The sequence below is a fragment of the Salvelinus fontinalis genome, chromosome 18, assembly GCF_029448725.1.
Source record: "Salvelinus fontinalis isolate EN_2023a chromosome 18, ASM2944872v1, whole genome shotgun sequence".
Taxonomy (NCBI): Eukaryota; Metazoa; Chordata; class Actinopteri; order Salmoniformes; family Salmonidae; genus Salvelinus; species Salvelinus fontinalis.
In genome coordinates, this window is record NC_074682.1 from 60,991,715 (window position 1) to 61,010,662 (window position 18,948).

General features: G+C 48.3%; 2 protein-coding genes across 3 annotated transcripts in view; both read right to left on the bottom strand.

Annotated features, from left to right (window-relative positions):
- The window catches only part of LOC129815839 (constitutive coactivator of PPAR-gamma-like protein 1), an 80,699-nt gene extending 65,148 nt beyond the window's left edge, over nucleotides 1-15,551 (bottom strand). The window contains exons 1-3 of one of the 2 annotated variants that reach the window (XM_055869996.1): nucleotides 14,770-15,551; nucleotides 4,817-5,063; nucleotides 3,236-3,318 (exon numbers count right to left, since the gene is read on the bottom strand). In XM_055869996.1, the coding sequence (XP_055725971.1) occupies nucleotides 3,236-3,318; nucleotides 4,817-5,063; nucleotides 14,770-15,243 (804 nt within the window). In that variant the 5' untranslated portion in view covers nucleotides 15,244-15,551. The remainder of the gene's footprint in view (nucleotides 1-3,235; nucleotides 3,319-4,816; nucleotides 5,064-14,769) is intronic. The other variant, XM_055869997.1, reaches the window with a different exon arrangement.
- Nucleotides 15,552-17,207: 1,656 nt separating this feature from the next.
- cass4 (Cas scaffold protein family member 4) overlaps nucleotides 17,208-18,948 on the bottom strand; it is a 162,384-nt gene continuing 160,643 nt past the window's right edge. Inside the window, exon 8 of the mRNA XM_055869994.1 lies at nucleotides 17,208-18,803. Coding sequence (XP_055725969.1) covers nucleotides 18,174-18,803 — 630 coding nt within the window. The 3' untranslated portion in view covers nucleotides 17,208-18,173. The remainder of the gene's footprint in view (nucleotides 18,804-18,948) is intronic.

Consider the following 18,948-nt stretch of genomic DNA (forward strand, 5'->3'; position numbering starts at 1 on the left):
ACCACTAGGTTACCTACTGCCCCTACCCTCTAACCACTAGGTTACCCGCCCCCCCTACACTCTAACCACTAGGTTACCTACCCCCCTACACTCTAACCACTAGGTTACCTACTGCCCCTACCCTCTAACCACTAGGTTACCTACTGCCCCTACCCTCTAGGTTACCTACCGCCCCTACCCTCTAACCACTAGGTTACCTACTGCCCCTACCCTCTAACCACTAGGTTACCTACTGCCCCTACCCTCTAACCACTAGGTTACCTACCGCCCCTACCCTCTAACCACTAGGTTACCTACTGCCCCTACCCTCTAACCACTAGGTTACCTACTGCCCCTACCCTCTAACCACTAGGTTACCTACCGCCCCTACCCTCTAACCACTAGGTTACCTGCCCCCCTACCCTCTAACCACTAGGTTACCTACTGCCCCTACCACTAGGTTACCTACTGCCCCTACCCTCTAACCACTAGGTTACCTACTGCCCCTACCCTCTAACCACTAGGCTACCTACTGCCCCTACCCACTAACCACTAGGTTACCTACTGCCCCTACCCTCTAACCACTAGGTTACCTACTGCCCCTACCCTCTAACCACTAGGTTACCTACCCCCCCTACCCTCTAACCACTAGGTTACCTACTGCCCCTACCCTCTAACCACTAGGTTACCTACTGCCCCTACCCTCTAACCACTAGGTTACCTACTGCCCCTACCCTCTAACCACTAGGTTACCTACTGCCCCTACCCTCTAACCACTAGGTTACCTACTGCCCCTACCCTCTAACCACTAGGTTACCTACTGCCCCTACCCTCTAACCACTAGGTTACCTACTGCCCCTACCCTCTAACCACTAGGTTACCTACTGCCCCTACCCTCTAACCACTAGGTTACCTACCCCCCCTACCCTCTAACCACTAGGTTACCTACTGCCCCTACCCTCTAACCACTAGGTTACCTACTGCCCCTACCCTCTAACCACTAGGTTACCTACCGCCCATACCCTCTAACCACTAGGTTACCTACTGCCCCTACCCTCTAACCACTAGGTTACCTACCCCCCCCCTACCCTCTAACCACTAGGTTACCTACCCCCCCTACCCTCTAACCACTAGGTTACCTACTGCCCCTACCCTCTAACCACTAGGTTACCTACTGCCCCTACCCTCTAACCACTAGGTTACCTACTGCCCCTACCCTCTAACCACTAGGTTACCTACCCCCCCCTACCCTCTAACCACTAGGTTACCTACTGCCCCTACCCTCTAACCACTAGGTTACCTACCGCCCCTACCCTCTAACCACTAGGTTACCTACTGCCCCTACCCTCTAACCACTAGGTTACCTACTGCCCCTACCCTCTAACCACTAGGCTACCTACTGCCCCTACCCTCTAACCACTAGGTTACCTACCCCCCCTACCCTCTAACCACTAGGTTACCTACTGCCCCTACCCTCTAACCACTAGGTTACCTACTGCCCCTACACTCTAACCACTAGGTTACCTACCGCCCCTACCCTCTAACCACTAGGTTACCTACTGCCCCTACCCTCTAACCACTAGGTTACCTACTGCCCCTACACTCTAACCACTAGGTTACCTACCGCCCCTACCCTCTAACCACTAGGTTACCTACTGCCCCTACCCTCTAACCACTAGGTTACCTACTGCCCCTACCCTCTAACCACTAGGTTACCTACTGCCCCTACCCTCTAACCACTAGGTTACCTACCCCCCCTACCCTCTAACCACTAGGTTACCTACTGCCCCTACCCTCTAACCACTAGGTTACCTACTGCCCCTACACTCTAACCACTAGGTTACCTACTGCCCCTACACTCTAACCACTAGGTTACCTACTGCCCCTACCCTCTAACCACTAGGCTGCCTACTGCCCCTACCCTCTAACCACTAGGTTACCTACCGCCCCTACCCTCTAACCACTAGGTTACCTACCGCCCCTACCCTCTAACCACTAGGTTACCTACCACCCCTACCCTCTAACCACTAGGTTACCTACCGCCCCTACCCTCTAACCACTAGGTTACCTACCGCCCCTACCCTCTAACCACTAGGTTACCTACCGCCCCTACCCTCTAACCACTAGGTTACCTACCGCCCCTACCCTCTAACCACTAGTCTACCTGCCTCCCCTCTACACTCTAACCACTAGGTTACCTACCGCCCCTACCCTCTAACCACTAGGTTACCTACCGCCCCTACCCTCTAACCACTAGGTTACCTACCGCCCCTACCCTCTAACCACTAGGTTACCTGCCCCCCCTACACTCTAACCACTAGGTTACCTACCGCCCCTACCCTCTAACCACTAGGTTACCTGCCGCCCCTACCCTCTAACCACTAGGTTACCTACCGCCCCTACCCTCTAACCACTAGGTTACCTACTGCCCCTACCCTCTAACCACTAGTCTACCTGCCGCCCGATGGTGATGTCACAACAGAGGACAAATTCAAGGCACTAATGAAATGCTTCATTAAATTGGGTTGTTTAGACTACTGTATATGCTTTTATGTTTTAATTTGAGAATATTACATTTTTTTTTCTCACTTTGGTCACATGTTAACTAGTCAACAACAGTTTGAACAGATAACGTCCAACAGACATCATTTATAATATTTTAATTTATAATTTTCACATACCCCAGCTGCTACTGGGACTAACATACTGACCACACCATGCATTTCAAGAGTAGAGGACCTTGTGCATTTCAAGTAAAATAACAACCCAATGTTTATATCCCAGGACAAATTAGCTAGCAACAGCAAGCTAGCTAAATAGGACAAATTAGCTAGCAACAGCAAGCTAGCTAAATAGGACAAATTAGCTAGCAACAGCAAGCTAGCTAAATAGGACAAATTAGCTAGTAACAGCAAGCTAGCTAAATAGGACAAATTAGCTAGTAACAGCAAGCTAGCTAAATAGGACAAATTAGCTAGCGACAGCAAGCTAGCTAAATAAGACAAATTAGCTAGTAACAGCAAGCTAGCTAAATAGGACAAATTAGCTATCAAGTGCAAGCTAACTAGCTAAATTGCCATAAATGTTTAATGCTTTTCGACCTGTCCCCTAATTAATATAATTGGTTCAGAGTTTGTTTTCAACCTGCGTGTCGTGATCGTGTCTGGTGTGGTGGTACAAAATCAACACGTGCGTCCGGTTTGTTTCAGCATGTAACAGATTCCCTGGCACTACATTGACCGTCAAGTTAGTTTACCTTGAGCGATGCTAGCGGATGCTCTGGACCCAGGAGACTCCAGTGAAAGGCAGCCAAGTCTTCATCAGGAAGTATGTGGTTACCTGAAGCAGGACAGTTACATGACATGATGAGGCTAACAGAATTAGCACTGACTTAGCAGTGACACTAAATCTCTATGTTAGCAATCAATAGGCTTGATCTGAGTCTGGCAAACAGACCCATAAGTTACCTTCCTTCTTAGAAGTGATGTTACCAACCTACATAAGTGATGTTAGTTAGCGACCTACCTACACGTTAGCTCTGTTACTAACCCACCTAAAAGTGATGCTAGTTAGCGACCTACCTACACGTTAGCTCTGTTACCAACCTACCTAAAAGATGTGTTAGTTAGCGACCTCGCTACATGTTAGCTCTGTTACCAACCCACCTAAAAGTGATGTTAGTTAGCGACCTCACTACATTTATCTCTGTTACCAACCCACCTAAAAGTGATGTTAGTTAGCGACCTCACTACATATTAGCTCTGTTACCAACCCACCTAAAAGTGATGTTAGTTAGCGACCTCGCTACATTTAGCTCTGTTACCAACCCACCTAAAAGTGATGTTAGTTAGCGACCTCACTACATATTAGCTCTGTTACCAACCCACCTAAAAGTGATGCTAGTTAGCGACCTACCTACACGTTAGCTCTGTTACCAACCTACCTAAAAGATGTGTTAGTTAGCGACCTCGCTACATGTTAGCTCTGTTACCAACCCACCTAAAAGTGATGCTAGTTAGCGACCTCACTACATATTAGCTCTGTTACCAACCCACCTAAAAGTGATGTTAGTTAGCGACCTCACTACATATTAGCTCTGTTACCAACCCACCTAAAAGTGATGTTAGTTAGCGACCTCGCTACATTTAGCTCTGTTACCAACCCACCTAAAAGTGATGTTAGTTAGCGACCTCGCTACATGTTAGCTCTGTTACCAACCCACCTAAAAGTGATGCTAGTTAGCGACCTCACTACATATTAGCTCTGTTACCAACCCACCTAAAAGTGATGTTAGTTAGCGACCTCACTACATATTAGCTCTGTTACCAACCCACCTAAAAGTGATGTTAGTTAGCGACCTCGCTACATTTAGCTCTGTTACCAACCCACCTAAAAGTGATGTTAGTTAGCGACCTCGCTACATATTAGCTCTGTTACCAACCCACCTAAAAGTGATGTTAGTTAGCGACCTCACTACATATTAGCTCTGTTACCAACCCACCTAAAAGTGATGTTAGTTAGCGACCTCACTACATATTAGCTCTGTTACCAACCCACCTAAAAGTGATGTTAGTTAGCGACCTCACTACATATTAGCTCTGTTACCAACCCACCTAAAAGTGATGTTAGTTAGCGACCTCACTACATATTAGCTCTGTTACCAACACACCTAAAAGTGATGTTAGTTAGCGACCTACCAACACGTTAGCTCTGTTACCAACACACCTAAAAGTGATGTTAGTTAGCGACCTACCAACACGTTAGCTCTGTTACCAACCCACCTAAAAGTGATGTTAGTTAGCGACCTACCAACACGTTAGCTCTGTTACCAACACACCTAAAAGTGAAGCGAAGATAACGAAGCGGTTGGGGTTGAGGTCCAGTTGTTTGGCCACTTCATGCATCAGGTACTGGGAGGTGGTCAAGCTCTTCCCGTTACGACTCAGCTTCAGGGCGTGGGCAGAGAAGTAGTAGGGGAGGTTACACAGCGCGTAGTCCGAGTCGTACGCCACCAGGCCGTGGAACCCGTTCTCCCTGCACAGAGATATCACCTCCAAGTGATGATCCTCGATACTCTGGACAACCTGGAAACACACACACACACACATATTATACTGTTACTAACACCACACACTAACCCAAACCATGCATAGCGATAGCACCTCCAAGTGATGATCCTCGATACTCTGGACTACCTCACAACACTCACAGGCAGCCCAGTTAAAATTAGAGACAGCCTAAACACAATGCTAATATATAATAGCATATGCCATATAGCAGACGGCTTTATCCAAAGCGACTCTATATCCATGAGCGATGGTCCGGTTACAATCCTGCATTAATTTTACATGTATCATGTAATTACAAGCGATATTCTCTACCACTACTACAGAGGACCAATGACTGACAATAGTACAATCAGTAGTCTGGATAGAGCGAGGAACATTCAGGCAGGATGGACTGCCGCAGCCCAGAGATGTAGGCTACAGTGCGTCAGCAAGTTATTGTAATACTTGTCAGTGTAGTGAATTATATCCAACGAGCGATGGTACCATTTACAGGATCCTGGAATACCGTGTCAACACAACAGTTACACTGGCCATGATGCAGAGACATGTCCCTGTATTCATAAAAACAGATTGTGGTCTGGTGATTCTCATCGAAATCACTGTAGAATATGTAGGGCAGACCGTTATTTCTCCTCCACCAAACTTTACAGTTGGCACTATGCATTGGCATCCGCCAAACCCAGATTTGTCCGTCGGGACTGCCAGATGGTGAAGCGTGATTCGTCACTCCAGAGAACGCTTTTCCACTGCTCCAGTGTCTAATGGTCGCGAGCTTTACACCACTCCAGCCGATGCTTAGCATTGCGCATGGTGATCTTAGGCTTGTGTGTGGCTGCTCGGCCGCGGAAACCCGTTTCATGAAGCTCCCAACAAACAGTTATTGTGCTGACGTTGCTTCCAGAGGCAGTTTGGAACTCGGTAGTGAGTGTTGCAACCGAACACAGACAATTTGTACACACTCCGCGATCCCGTTCTGTGAGCTTGTGTGGCCTACCACTTCACGGCTGAACCGTTGTTGCTCCTAGACGTTCTCACTTCACAGTAAAAGCGATTATTGTTATCGGGGCAGCTCTAGTAGGGCAGAAATTTGAAAAACAACTGTCTTTGTTTTTGGAAGAAAATCACATTTTTGGTCCATTAAAATAACATAAAATTTATCAGAAATACAGTGTAAACATTGTTAATGTTGTAAATGACTATTGTGGCTGGAAACGGCTGATTTTTAATGGAATATCTACATAGGCGTACAGAGGCCCATTATCAGAAACCATCACTCCTGTGTTCCAATGGCACGTTGTGTTAGCTAATCGAAGTTGATCATTTTAAAAGGTTAATTGATCATTAGAAAACCATTTTGCAATTATGTTAGCGCAGCTGAAAACTGTTGTTCTGATTAAAGAAGCAATAAAACTGGCCTTCTTTGGACTAGTTGAGTATCTGGAGCATCAGCATTTGTGGGTTCGATTACAGGCTCAAAATGGCCAGAAACAAAGTACTTTCTTCTGAAACTCGTCAGTCTATTCTTGTTCTGAGAAATGAAGGCTACTCCATGCGAGTAATTGCCAATAAACTGAAGATCTGGTACAACGCTGTGTACTACTCCCTTCACAGAACAGCACAAACTGGCTCTAACCAGAATAGAAAGAGGAGTGGGAGGCCCCGGTGCACAACTGAGCAAGAGGACAAGTACATTAGAGTGTCTAGTTTGAGAAACAGACGCCTCACAAGTCCTCAACTGGCAGCTTCATTAAATAGTACCCGCAAAACACCAGTCTCAACGTCAACAGTAAAGAGGTGACTCCGGGATGCTGGCCTTCTAGGCAGAGTTGCAAAGAAAAAGCCATATCTCAGACTGGCCAATAAAAAGAAAAGATTAAGATGGGCAAAAGAACACAGACACTGGACAGAGGAAGATTGGCAAAAAGTGTTATGGACAGACGAATCTAAGTTTGATGTGTTCTGATCACAAAGAAGAACATTCGTGAGACACAGAAAAAATGAAAAGATGCTGGAGGACTGCTTGACGCCATCTGTCAAGCATGGTGGAGGCAATGTGATGGTCTGGGGGTGCTTTGGTGGTAGTAAAGTGGGAGATTTGTACAGGGTAAAAGGGATCTTGAAGAAGGAAGCCTATCACTCCATTTTGCAACGCCATGTTATACCCTGTGGTCTATACTTTCTGAGATGAAGCCATTATTTACTATTTTACACCTAGGGTTACTATACATAACTTTAACCCATTGTATCTAAGATTCTCCAAAATTAAAATAGTCCAGGCATTTATATATAAACTTCAAATCATACTTTATCAAAAGCCTTTTCAAAGTCATCTTTGAATAGCAGGCCTGTTTTCTCAGATTTTTCATGATGTTCTATTATTTCTAGTACTTGTCTTATTTATCTCCAACGTATCGTTCGTGTAAAAAAAAAAAACGTGTGTGATTAGGATGAATAACATACGACATTGACCTTTGACCTTTGATTTCATTTGACCTTTTAAATTCTATGCGCTATGCATTTTGCAAGGATTTTGGCATCACAACACTGAAGTGTAAGGAGTCTCCAGTTTTTTTTCGGTGGACTGGATCTTTAAATTTACCACCTGGGTCCTGTTTCAGTACTAATGAAAAGTATGAAGTAGCTTTTATATACGAACTATGAAATCAGTACTTCTTGCTGAGTATCTGTTAGTCTTCTATTTTTTATAGGAGTGGTTAAAACATGTTAAGAAACAGACCTTTGAGTACATAGAAAACAATTTGATATAGCTCAACTGGTATGCCATGGACTTGAAGGCTTTAATTGCATCTGGAAGTTCCTCCTCTGTAATTAGGCCTTCACATGAGTCTTTCTGTACAACCGCTGTTAATAGAATGAAATCCTGACAATGAACTTTAGTTAGTGGAAATAAAGGAGACTGAAATTAAAACATAATTAACGTACTTTGCTTCCCCTTTCAAATATCGTTTAGTGAATCATGGATGATGCTGTCGTGTGTAGCAATTTCCTGTAAATTATTTTTTGTTGAAGATTTAAAAAATTAATAATTTGGTGCATTTTCCCCGCATATTCCATCCAGTTTGCTTTATTATAATAATATATTACACTTGATCTTTCTTGAATAAGTTCCTCCATTTCTTTTAGTTTTTCCTCTAACTTATTCTGTGCCTTTGAGTTACAGTTTTTATTGTTATCTATCTGTACGGTTAGTTCCTTTATTTCCTTTGTTATTATAGACTCGTTTCACCTAAATTGTTTTTGTTTTAAAGATGAGTACTGAATTGCATGGCCTCTAAAGGCACATTTAAAAGTGCCCCATACAATAAGGGGATCTACTGTACCTATGTTATGTAGGAAAAATGACGTTATAAATTCTTCTGTCCTGGTTAAAAACAAGGTATCATCCAATAGGCTTTGATAAAAATGTCCGATATACTCGCCCACGTGGAAATTCTGTAAGAGTGAAGTGTTGGTGAATTATTTGACGAGCCGACCGCATTCTGTCCCCTATCAACACTCTAAACTTTGTGTCGGAGAAAATGATATAAGAAAGTAGTCAAGACAACGAGCAAGATTGAGCCTCCGCCAAGTCTGGCTCTTCGCTACAGCGAGGCCTTCATTATACTGTAGTCTGGCTCTTCGCTACAGCGAGGCCTTCATTATACTGTAGTCTGGCTCTTTAATACAGCAAGGCCTTCATTATACTGTAGTCTGGCTCTTCAATACAGCAAGGCCTTCATTATACTGTAGTCTGGCTCTTTAATACAGCAAGGCCTTCATTATACTGTAGTCTGGCTCTTCAATACAGCAAGGCCTTCATTATACTGTAGTCTGGCTCTTCAATACAGCAAGGCCTTCATTATACTGTAGTCTGGCTCTTCAATACAGCAAGGCCTTCATTATACTGTAGTCTGGCTCTAATACAGCAAGGCCTTCATTATACTGTAGTCTGGCTCTAATACAGCAAGGCCTTCATTATACTGTAGTCTGGCTCTTCAATACAGCAAGGCCTTCATTATACTGTAGTCTGGCTCTAATACAGCAAGGCCTTCATTATACTGTAGTCTGGCTCTTCATTATACTGTAGTCTGGCTCTTCATTATACTGTAGTCTGGCTCTTCATTATACTGTAGTCTGGCTCTTCAATACAGCAAGGCCTTCATTATACTGTAGTCTGGCTCTTCAATACAGCAAGGCCTTCATTATACTGTAGTCTGGCTCTAATACAGCAAGGCCTTCATTATACTGTAGTCTGGCTCTTCATTATGCTGTAGTCTGGCTCTTCACTATACTGTAGTCTGGCTCTTTAATACAGCAAGGCCTTCATTATACTGTAGTCTGGCTCTTCAATACAGCAAGAGAGAGAAACAGAGTGGGAGGTACGCTGAGAGGCAGGAGGGAGGGAGGGAGGTAAACTGAGAGGTAGGGAGGGAGGTAAACTGAGAGGGAGAGAGGCAGGGGGGTAAACTGAGAGGTAGGGAGGGAGGGAGGGAAGTAAACTGAGAGGCAGTGAGGGAGGGAGGTAAACAGAGAGGTAGGGAGGGAGGGGGGTAAACTGAGAGGTAGGGAGGGAGGGGGGTAAACTGAGAGGCAGGGAGGGAGGGAGGGAAGTAAACTGAGAGGCAGTGAGGGAGGGAGGTAAACAGAGAGGTAGGGAGGGAGGGGGGTAAACTGAGAGGTAGGGAGGGAGGGGGGTAAACTGAGAGGTAGGGAGGGAGGGGGGTAAACTGAGAGGTAGGGAGGGAGGGAGGTAAACAGAGAGGTAGGGAGGGAGGGGGGTAAACTGAGAGGTAGGGAGGGAGGGGGGTAAACTGAGAGGTAGGGAGGGAGGGGGGTAAACTGAGAGGTAGGGAGGGAGGGGGGTAAACTGAGAGGTAGGGAGGGAGGGGGGTAAACTGAGAGGTAGGGAGGGAGGGGGGTAAACAGAGAGCCAGGGAGGGGGGTAAACTGAGAGGCAGGGAGGCAGGGAGGGAGGGGGGTAAACTGAGAGGGAGGGAGGCAGGGAGGGAGGGAGGTAAACTGAGAGGGAGGGAGGGGGGTAAACTGAGAGGCAGGGAGGGGGGTAAACTGAGAGGCAGGGAGGGGGGTAAACTGAGAGGCAGGGAGGGGGGTAAACTGAGAGGCAGGGAGGGGGGTAAACTGAGAGGCAGGGAGGGGGGTAAACTGAGAGGGAGGGAGGGGGGTAAACTGAGAGGGAGGGAGGGGGGTAAACTGAGAGGCAGGGAGGGGGGTAAACTGAGAGGCAGGGAGGGGGGTAAGCTGAGAGGGAGGGAGGGGGGTAAACTGAGAGGCAGGGAGGGGGGTAAACTGAGAGGGAGGGAGGGAGGTAAGCTGAGAGGGAGGGAGGGAGGTAAGCTGAGAGGGAGGGAGGGGGGTAAATTGAGAGGCAGGGAGGGAGGTAAACTGAGAGGCAGGGAGGGAGGTAAATTGAGAGGCAGGGAGGGAGGTAAACTGAGAGGCAGGGAGGGAGGTAAATTGAGAGGCAGGGAGGGAGGTACGCTGAGAGGCAGGGAGGGAGGTACGCTGAGAGGCAGGGAGGTAGGTAAACTGAGAGGCAGGAGGGAGGGAGGTAAACTGAGAGGCAGGGAGGGAGGTAAACTGAGAAGGGGGGAGGGAGGTAAACTGAGAAGGGGGGAGGGAGGGAGGGGGGTAAACTGAGAGGGAGGGAGGGAGGTAAGCTGAGAGGCAGGGAGGGAGGGAGGTAAGCTGAGAGGCAGGGAGGGAGGGAGGTAAACTGAGAGGCAGGAGGGAGTTAAGCTGAGAGGGAGGGAGGGGGTAAACTGAGAGGCAGGGAGGTAGGTAAACTGAGAGGGAGGGAGGGAGTTAAGCTGAGAGGCAGGGGGGTAAACTGAGAGGCAGGAGGGAGGGAGGTAAACTGAGAGGCAGGAGGGAGGGAGGTAAACTGAGAGGCAGGGAGGGAGGTAAGAGAAGCAGGGAGGTAGGTAAACTGAGAGGGAGGGAGGGAGTTAAGCTGAGAGGCAGGGGGGTAAACTGAGAGGCAGGGGGGAGGTAAACTGAGAGGGAGGGAGGGAGGGGGGTAAACTGAGAGGGAGGGAGGGAGGGAGGGAGGGAGGGAGGGAGGGAGGGAGGGAGGGAGGGAGGGAGGGAGGGAGGGAAGCTGAGAGGCAGGAGGGAGGAAGGGGGTAAACTGAGAGGCAGGAGGGAGGAAGGGGAGAAACTGAGAGGCAGGAGGGAGGAAGGGGAGAAACTGAGAGGCAGGAGGGAGGAAGGGGAGAAACTGAGAGGCAGGAGGGAGGAAGGGGAGAAACTGAGAGGCAGGAGGGAGGAAGGGGAGAAACTGAGAGGCAGGAGGGAGGAAGGGGAGAAACTGAGAGGCAGGAGGGAGGAAGGGGAGAAACTGAGAGGCAGGAGGGAGGAAGGGGGGTAAACTGAGAGGCAGGAGGGAGGAAGGGGAGAAACTGAGAGGCAGGAGGGAGGAAGGGGAGAAACTGAGAGGCAGGAGGGAGGAAGGGGAGAAACTGAGAGGCAGGAGGGAGGAAGGGGAGAAACTGAGAGGCAGGAGGGAGGAAGGGGGGTAAACTGAGAGGCAGGAGGGAGTAAAACTGAGGCAGGGAGAGTGGTAAACTGAGAGGCAGGAGGGAGGTAAACTGAGAGGCAGGAGGGAGTAAAACTGAGGCAGGGAGAGAGGTAAACTGAGAGGCAGGGAGAGAGGTAAACTGAGAGGGAGGGAGGGAGGGAGGGAGGGAGGGAGGGAGGGAGGGAGGGAGGGAGGGAGGGAGGGAGGGAGGGAGGGAGGGAGGGAGGGAGGGAGGGAGGGAAGCTGAGAGGCAGGAGGGAGGTAAACTGAGAGGCAGGGAGGGGGTAAACTGAGAGGCAGGGAGGGGGTAAACTGAGAGGGAGGGAGGGGGTAAACTGAGAGGGAGGGAGGGGGTAAACTGAGAGGGAGGGAGGGGGTAAACTGAGAGGGAGGGAGGGAGGGAGGGAGGGGGGTAAATTGAGAGGCAGGGAGGGAGGGGGGTAAATTGAGAGGCAGGGAGGGAGGGGGGTAAACTGAGAGGCAGGAGGGAGGTAAACTGAGAGGCAGGGAGGGAGGTAAACTGAGAGGCAGGGAGGGGGTAAACTGAGAGGGAGGGAGGGGGTAAACTGAGAGGGAGGGAGGGGGTAAACTGAGAGGGAGGGAGGGAGGGAGGGAGGGAGGGGGGTAAATTGAGAGGCAGGGAGGGAGGGGGGTAAATTGAGAGGCAGGGAGGGAGGGGGGTAAATTGAGAGGCAGGGAGGGAGGGAGGTAAACTGAGAGGGAGGGAGGGAGAGGGGTAAACAGAGAGGGAGGGAGGGAGAGGGGTAAACAGAGAGGCAGGGAGGGAGGTAAATTGAGAGGCAGGGAGGGAGGGGGGTAAATTGAGAGGCAGGGAGGGAGGGAGGTAAACTGAGAGGTAGGGAGGGAGAGGGGTAAACAGAGAGGCAGGGAGGGAGGAAGGTAAGAGAAGCAGGGAGGGAGGTAAACTGAGAGGCAGGGAGGGAGGGAGGTAAGAGAAGCAGGGAGGGAGGTAAACTGAGAGGCAGGGAGGGAGGGAGGTAAACTGAGAGGCAGGGAGGGAGGTAAATTGAGAGGCAGGGAGGGAGGTAAATTGAGAGGCAGGGAGGTAAACTGAGAGGCAGGAGGGAGGGAGGTAAGCTGAGAGGCAGGGAGGGAGGTAAGAGAAGCAGGGAGGTAGGTAAACTGAGAGGCAGGGAGGGAGGTAAGAGAAGCAGGGAGGGAGGTAAACTGAGAGGCAGGGAGGGAGGTAAACTGAGAGGCAGGGAGGGAGGTAAACTGAGAGGCAGGGAGGGAGGTAAACTGAGAGGCAGGGAGGGAGGGAGGTAAACTGAGAGGCAGGGAGGGAGGGGGGTAAACTGAGAGGCAGGGAGGGAGGGGGGTAAACTGAGAGGCAGGGAGGGAGGGGGGTAAACTGAGAGGCAGGGAGGGAGGGGGGTAAACAGAGAGCCAGGGGGGGAGGGAGGTAAGAGAAGCAGGGAGGGAGGTAAATTGAGAGGCAGGGAGGTAAACTGAGAGGCAGGAGGGAGGGAGGTAAGCTGAGAGGCAGGGAGGGAGGTAAGAGAAGCAGGGAGGTAGGTAAACTGAGAGGCAGGGAGGGAGGTAAACTGAGAGGCAGGGAGGGAGGTAAACTGAGAGGCAGGGAGGGAGGTAAACTGAGAGGCAGGGAGGGAGGTAAACTGAGAGGCAGGGAGGGAAGGAAGCTGAGAAGAAGGTAGGGTGAGAGGAAGGGCCCTAGGGTTGGACCAGCAGGACTGTAGGCTGGGAATAGATTCTGTAGCCCTCCCAGCAGAACGAATGGTGTCATCCCAGGGACGGACAGCCAATCGCAGGGCCAGCCTCTAAGCGACAGCCAATAGCCACTTAGGGCTGATTCAAGACAGCCTATAGAAGCGCTGAAACACTCAAACACTGAACAGGATACCAGCAAAACTTTGTTATGGACTGTCTCACATAACAAATACAATTTATTGTCTAGATGGACTGTCTCCCATAACACATACAATTTATTGTCTAGATGGACTGTCTCACATAACACATACAATTTATTGTCTAGATGGACTGTCTCCCATAACACATACAATTTATTGTCTAGATGGACTGTCTCCCATAACACATACAATTTATTGTCTAGATGGACTGTCTCCCATAACACATATACAATTTATTGTCTAGATGGACTGTCTCCCATAACACATATACAATTTATTGTCTAGATGGACTGTCTCACATAACACATACAATTTATTGTCTAGATGGACTGTCTCACATAACACACAATTTATTGTCTAGATGGACTGTCTCCCATAACACATACAATTTATTGTCTAGATGGACTGTCTCACATAACAAATACAATTTATTGTCTAGATGGACTGTCTCACATAACACACAATTTATTGTCTAGATGGACTGCCTCACATAACACATACAATTTATTGTCTAGATGGACTGTCTCACATAACACATACAATGTATTGTCTAGGTGGCATGTTTCGTCTAGGATTTTGGGGGGCGAGTGATTGTTGGTTTCTGGATGAGACATTGCACAAAACTATAGTATATTTGTTCGGTTCTTTGGAGCACAACATGTGATGATATGTTTAGTGTCGTAGTGAGTTCCTGTGCTTTCATTGCACTTACACGGACTGACCAGGAGACAATACACATACTTCTCTGTACAGCCCTCCTCGACTAAGAACTAAATGACTGAGAAATATATAGACTGTAACAAAAACACATGTATATTGTATCTAGTTGTTCTACTGATCGGATACCTACTTGAGTGTCTACTGCGATTTTTATGAATGTGACATTTTCATTCCTGCAGTTTAAGTTAGGTCAAGTCATGTGCAAAATGTCGATCTGACCTTGCATGAACTTTTGGGTAAATCCACAGATTGCAATGTTAAACATAGTTTTTTTGTGTCGAGTAAATGTATTATAGGAAGGCCCGGCCTTATCCAAGTTCTCACTTGATAGGCTACTCGTTTTGCGCTTGCCTGGTCAACATGGCTAACTGTTAGTAGCCTGTACGCGATCCATCACCATTATCCAAGTTACGAAAAGCTTCGCTAGATCTAGACACGTCTAAGTATCTGCTAGTTGTTGACAGCTCGCTAGCTAACAAGATAGCCAGAACACTAGCTTGCTATATAGCAAGCTAAACTAGCCAGCCAGCTATATTTGGAGGAAAAGCACCGAGCGGCCGGCTAGCTAACTTACCCCAATGTGGAACCTGATTAGGGCCAGCCGGATGCAATGGACCATGCACACTGGGGGAAGAAACCAGACCTTCGGTGGAGGAGTCCCCTTATTCTGGATATGGCTGACAATCTGCTGCGCTGTCTGTCTCTCGTTCACCTGTCGTTTGACCCACTCGTGAAGACGGCCTTTCTCCATGGCGCCATTGAAGCACACCAGTAGCTCAATGTTGCCGTTGAAGCAGGCCTTGGCGAGGGCAGCCAGGTACCCAAGCATGTGGTTCCACTGCCCGCCGCTTACCCAGTCGGTGTAGAAACCACCGTAGAGCCGGTGGAGGCAGTTCTCCGCGTCAACCAGCAGCCGTAGCGGGCTCTGAGGTGGTCTCTGCCTGCCTCCTCCGACCAGACTTCCCCGGGCTAGCTTCTGGAGCTCCACCGGTACCACGGCAGTAGGGCAGTGCTTTTCTATGTATTCTTGGAAACCTTGAACACCCATGATGACTGTCTTTAAAAAAGGAGCGATTGCAACCAAAAACTGTTTAAAAACCGAGTAAAATAGCGCAGTAAAACTGGAGAAAAAGGTGGGGGGGTTCCAAGTTGCTTGCTAGCTTCTCTCCCCGTAACAGTGCAAACCAATTGTATGTCTAGTGGAGTTGTTGCAATGGTTGAATCCAAAATAAACGAAATCGGGTTGCTACTGATGCATGAACTGTTTTTGGTGATGTATTTTTTGGTTCATGGTTAGCCGCCACCATGTGCCTTCTCACAGAGCCATATCTGTGGATGTGTGGCGGAGAAAGAAGCACAGTGACGCACCGACACGTACCGCCGTGCCCCGGAGAGAGGAGGAGTCCGTGGGTATGAATGACAGAGACAACCTGTTGTTTCTAGCCATTCAAATGAAAGCAGGGGGGGAGGAAAAGGAATGGTTTTCATGCCAAATCCTTTAAATATGGGATACATGACAACTGCACACAGAGCCAACATGGTGAGAAATAGGTTCTGTAGAGTATGTATTGTGCCCCAACTCCTGGTCTATTCATGTCAACCAGGTATGGGGCAGGCAGGCCAAAAGCTGTTTATTGTTGATGGACCCAGTACCACCAGAGGGCGATATAGTGCTGCTGTGTTGTCTGTCTGTTGCTGTGTTTGGACTGTGTTGTCCGTCTGTTGCTGTGTTTGGACTGTGTTGTCTGTCTGTTGCTCTGTTTGGACTGTGTTGTCTGTCTGTTGCTCTGTTTGGACTGTGTTGTCTGTCTGTTGCTCTGTTTGGACTGTGTTGTCCGTCTGTTGCTGTGTTTGGACTGTGTTGTCTGTCTGTTGCTCTGTTTGGACTGTGTTGTCTGTCTGTTGCTCTGTTTGGACTGTGTTGTCTGTCTGTTGCTGTGTTTGGACTGTGTTGTCTGTCTGTTGCTGTGTTTGGACTGTGTTGTCCGTCTGTTGCTGTGTTTGGACTGTGTTGTCCGTCTGTTGCTCTGTTTGGACTGTGTTGTCTGTCTGTTGCTGTGTTTGGACTGTGTTGTCCGTCTGTTGCTGTGTTTGGACTGTGTTGTCTGTCTGTTGCTCTGTTTGGACTGTGTTGTCTGTCTGTTGCTGTGTTTGGACTGTGTTGTCTGTCTGTTGCTCTGTTTGGACTGTGTTGTCTGTCTGTTGCTCTGTTTGTACTGTGTTGTCCGTCTGTTGCTGTGTTTGGACTGTGTTGTCTGTTGCTGTGTTTGGACTGTGTTGTCTGCATATTGTCTGTTGCTGTGTTGTCCGCATCAATCAATCAATTGTATTTATAAAGCCATTTTTACATCAGCCGATGTCACAAAGTGCTATACAGAATATTGTCTGTTGCTGTGTTTGGACTTCCCGGTCTGCATATCGTCTGTGTTAATGTGTGTTTTGTCATGTAGCTATGATACAAAAATGGTCAAACCAGGACAGTAACACAGTTGCCTTTCTTATCCATAACATACGTCACATTCAGAACGAGGATTGATCCATAACATACCTCACATTCAGAACGAGGATAGATCCATAACATACCTCACATTCAGAACGAGGATTGATCCATAACATACCTCACATTCAGAACGAGGATTGATCCATAACATACGTCACATTCAGAACGAGGATTGATCCATAACATACCTCACATTCAGAACGAGGATTGATCCATAACATACCTCACATTCAGAACGGGGATTGATCCATAACATACGTCACATTCAGAACGAGGATTGATCCATAACATACCTCACATTCAGAACGAGGATTGATCCATAACATACCTCACATTCAGAACGGGGATTGATCCATAACATACGTCACATTCAGAATGAGGATTGATCCATAACATACGTCACATTCAGAACGAGGATTGATCCATAACATACCTCACATTCAGAACGAGGATTGATCCATAACATACCTCACATTCAGAACGAGGATAGTAAAATGGTGAAACCAAAACCATTGAAGCAAAATAAATGTTTTTATTTTATTTATGTGAACTTGTTTTTTATTCTTTCCAACTATTTAATCATATTATTTTAAAATTAGGAATGTACTAAATTGTATTTTGAGAAGGCTACATACAGTAAGTAGTAGGCTATAGGGTAACTGGGTTCCTATAGAAACAGTGAAACAGAATACAGTCAAAATATTCTACTACATTATTCAGGCCGTTGATATCAAAGTCAACTATACAAGTAATAACACATCTCTATGGTATACGTGTCACATTAAATGTCTTGGTAAATGCATCTTAGATTTGGCTTCATAAAATTCCACCTTAAATGTGCAATTTAGTTTTTTATTAGTCTGCAGGTCCTCTGGGGAACATTTTAGTTGGCGCAATGGTTGCAGAGCGGACCAGTCTCCTTTTAAAAGGCGCCGCGTGGTCAATCCGACGCCTGCGTGGGCCCGTGAACCGTTTCGGGATGATACGGAAGTCAGGGGCCGTTCGTACTCCTTGCTCTTCACGGAGCAGTTGAGTAGAGCTGTTGTCGAGGAAGTGAGTTTGTGTTTATACAGGACCTCTTACCCTCACCTACCGTCAACCCATCATGTCAATGCAGTGCTATACGGAGCCCTCCACATTGTTGAACATTTTTTTGGGGGGTGGCGTACGCCGCTCAATTTGGCCTCTGCATGCTTCCGGAGGCTCCGCAATTGCGTCACACCTTTCATACTGCGCCTCCGACCACATTCACGGATCGAGCATAAACTGGCTTTTGGAGCTCCAATGACGAGGAAAATACAGACCTACATGAACGTCGGCTGTGGAGCACCCGCTGCGTGTTGATGAATGGTGCCGATTCAACGTTATGGCGACGTTCAGAGGGAATAGGACAGCTTTTCACTGTTCGTCGGCACTGTCTGTTGCGTCCTTAAGATAAAGGTCTGTCTTCTAGACTATAAAATAAAAGACTGTCTCTCTCAGAGATCCAGAGAGATCCTGAAGTGCTGTGCTCTCTGAGCCAGCTCCTTGGCAAAGTCCTGGGCTTCCTGCAGAGCCTGTCTCTCAGGGTAATGCAGAGCTGCCTTCTTGGTGGCTACTGCCAGCTGCTTTAACAGGGCACACATGTTGTTACACTTACACAGCAGAACCTGGTTCTGGCTCTGGCTGGGCCCTGACACCGACCCGGGCTCCCTTCTCTGGGACTCTCCTTTCTGGGCCTCTCGGTACAGCGTGTCCACCAGTCGTTGGCCTACCATGATGACCAGCTTGCTGTGAGAGATGAACTTCTCCGGGGGCTGGCTGTCCACGCTGGTTATGAACACACCGATTGCCTTCTGCAGCGCCCCGAAGTACAGCCGGCAATGTTCTGTCAGGGTGGGTTGTCTCTTAGGGCCGTCTACCTGGGAGTTACAGGACTTCCTAGGGATGTCCGAGACCTGGGGCTCAGACTGAGAGGCCATCCTAGCAGACAGGGAGACCTGGGGCTCAGAGGTCCTCCTGGGGGCGTCACCAGAGTCAGATTTGGATGGCTTCCTAGGAGACAGGGGTTCTGAAGATCTCCTAGGGCCGTCCACACAGACCTGGGGCTCGGACACACAACGGTCCTCCTGGGTGGGAGAGGAAGAAAGGAGGGAGGTAGAGGAGGAACAAGAGGGGGAAGAGGGAGGGAATGTGAGAGTGCAGGGGAGGAGTAAGGGAAGGAGAGGTGTGGAGGGGAGGGACGAGGGAGGTAGAGTAGGAAGGGAAGGAGAG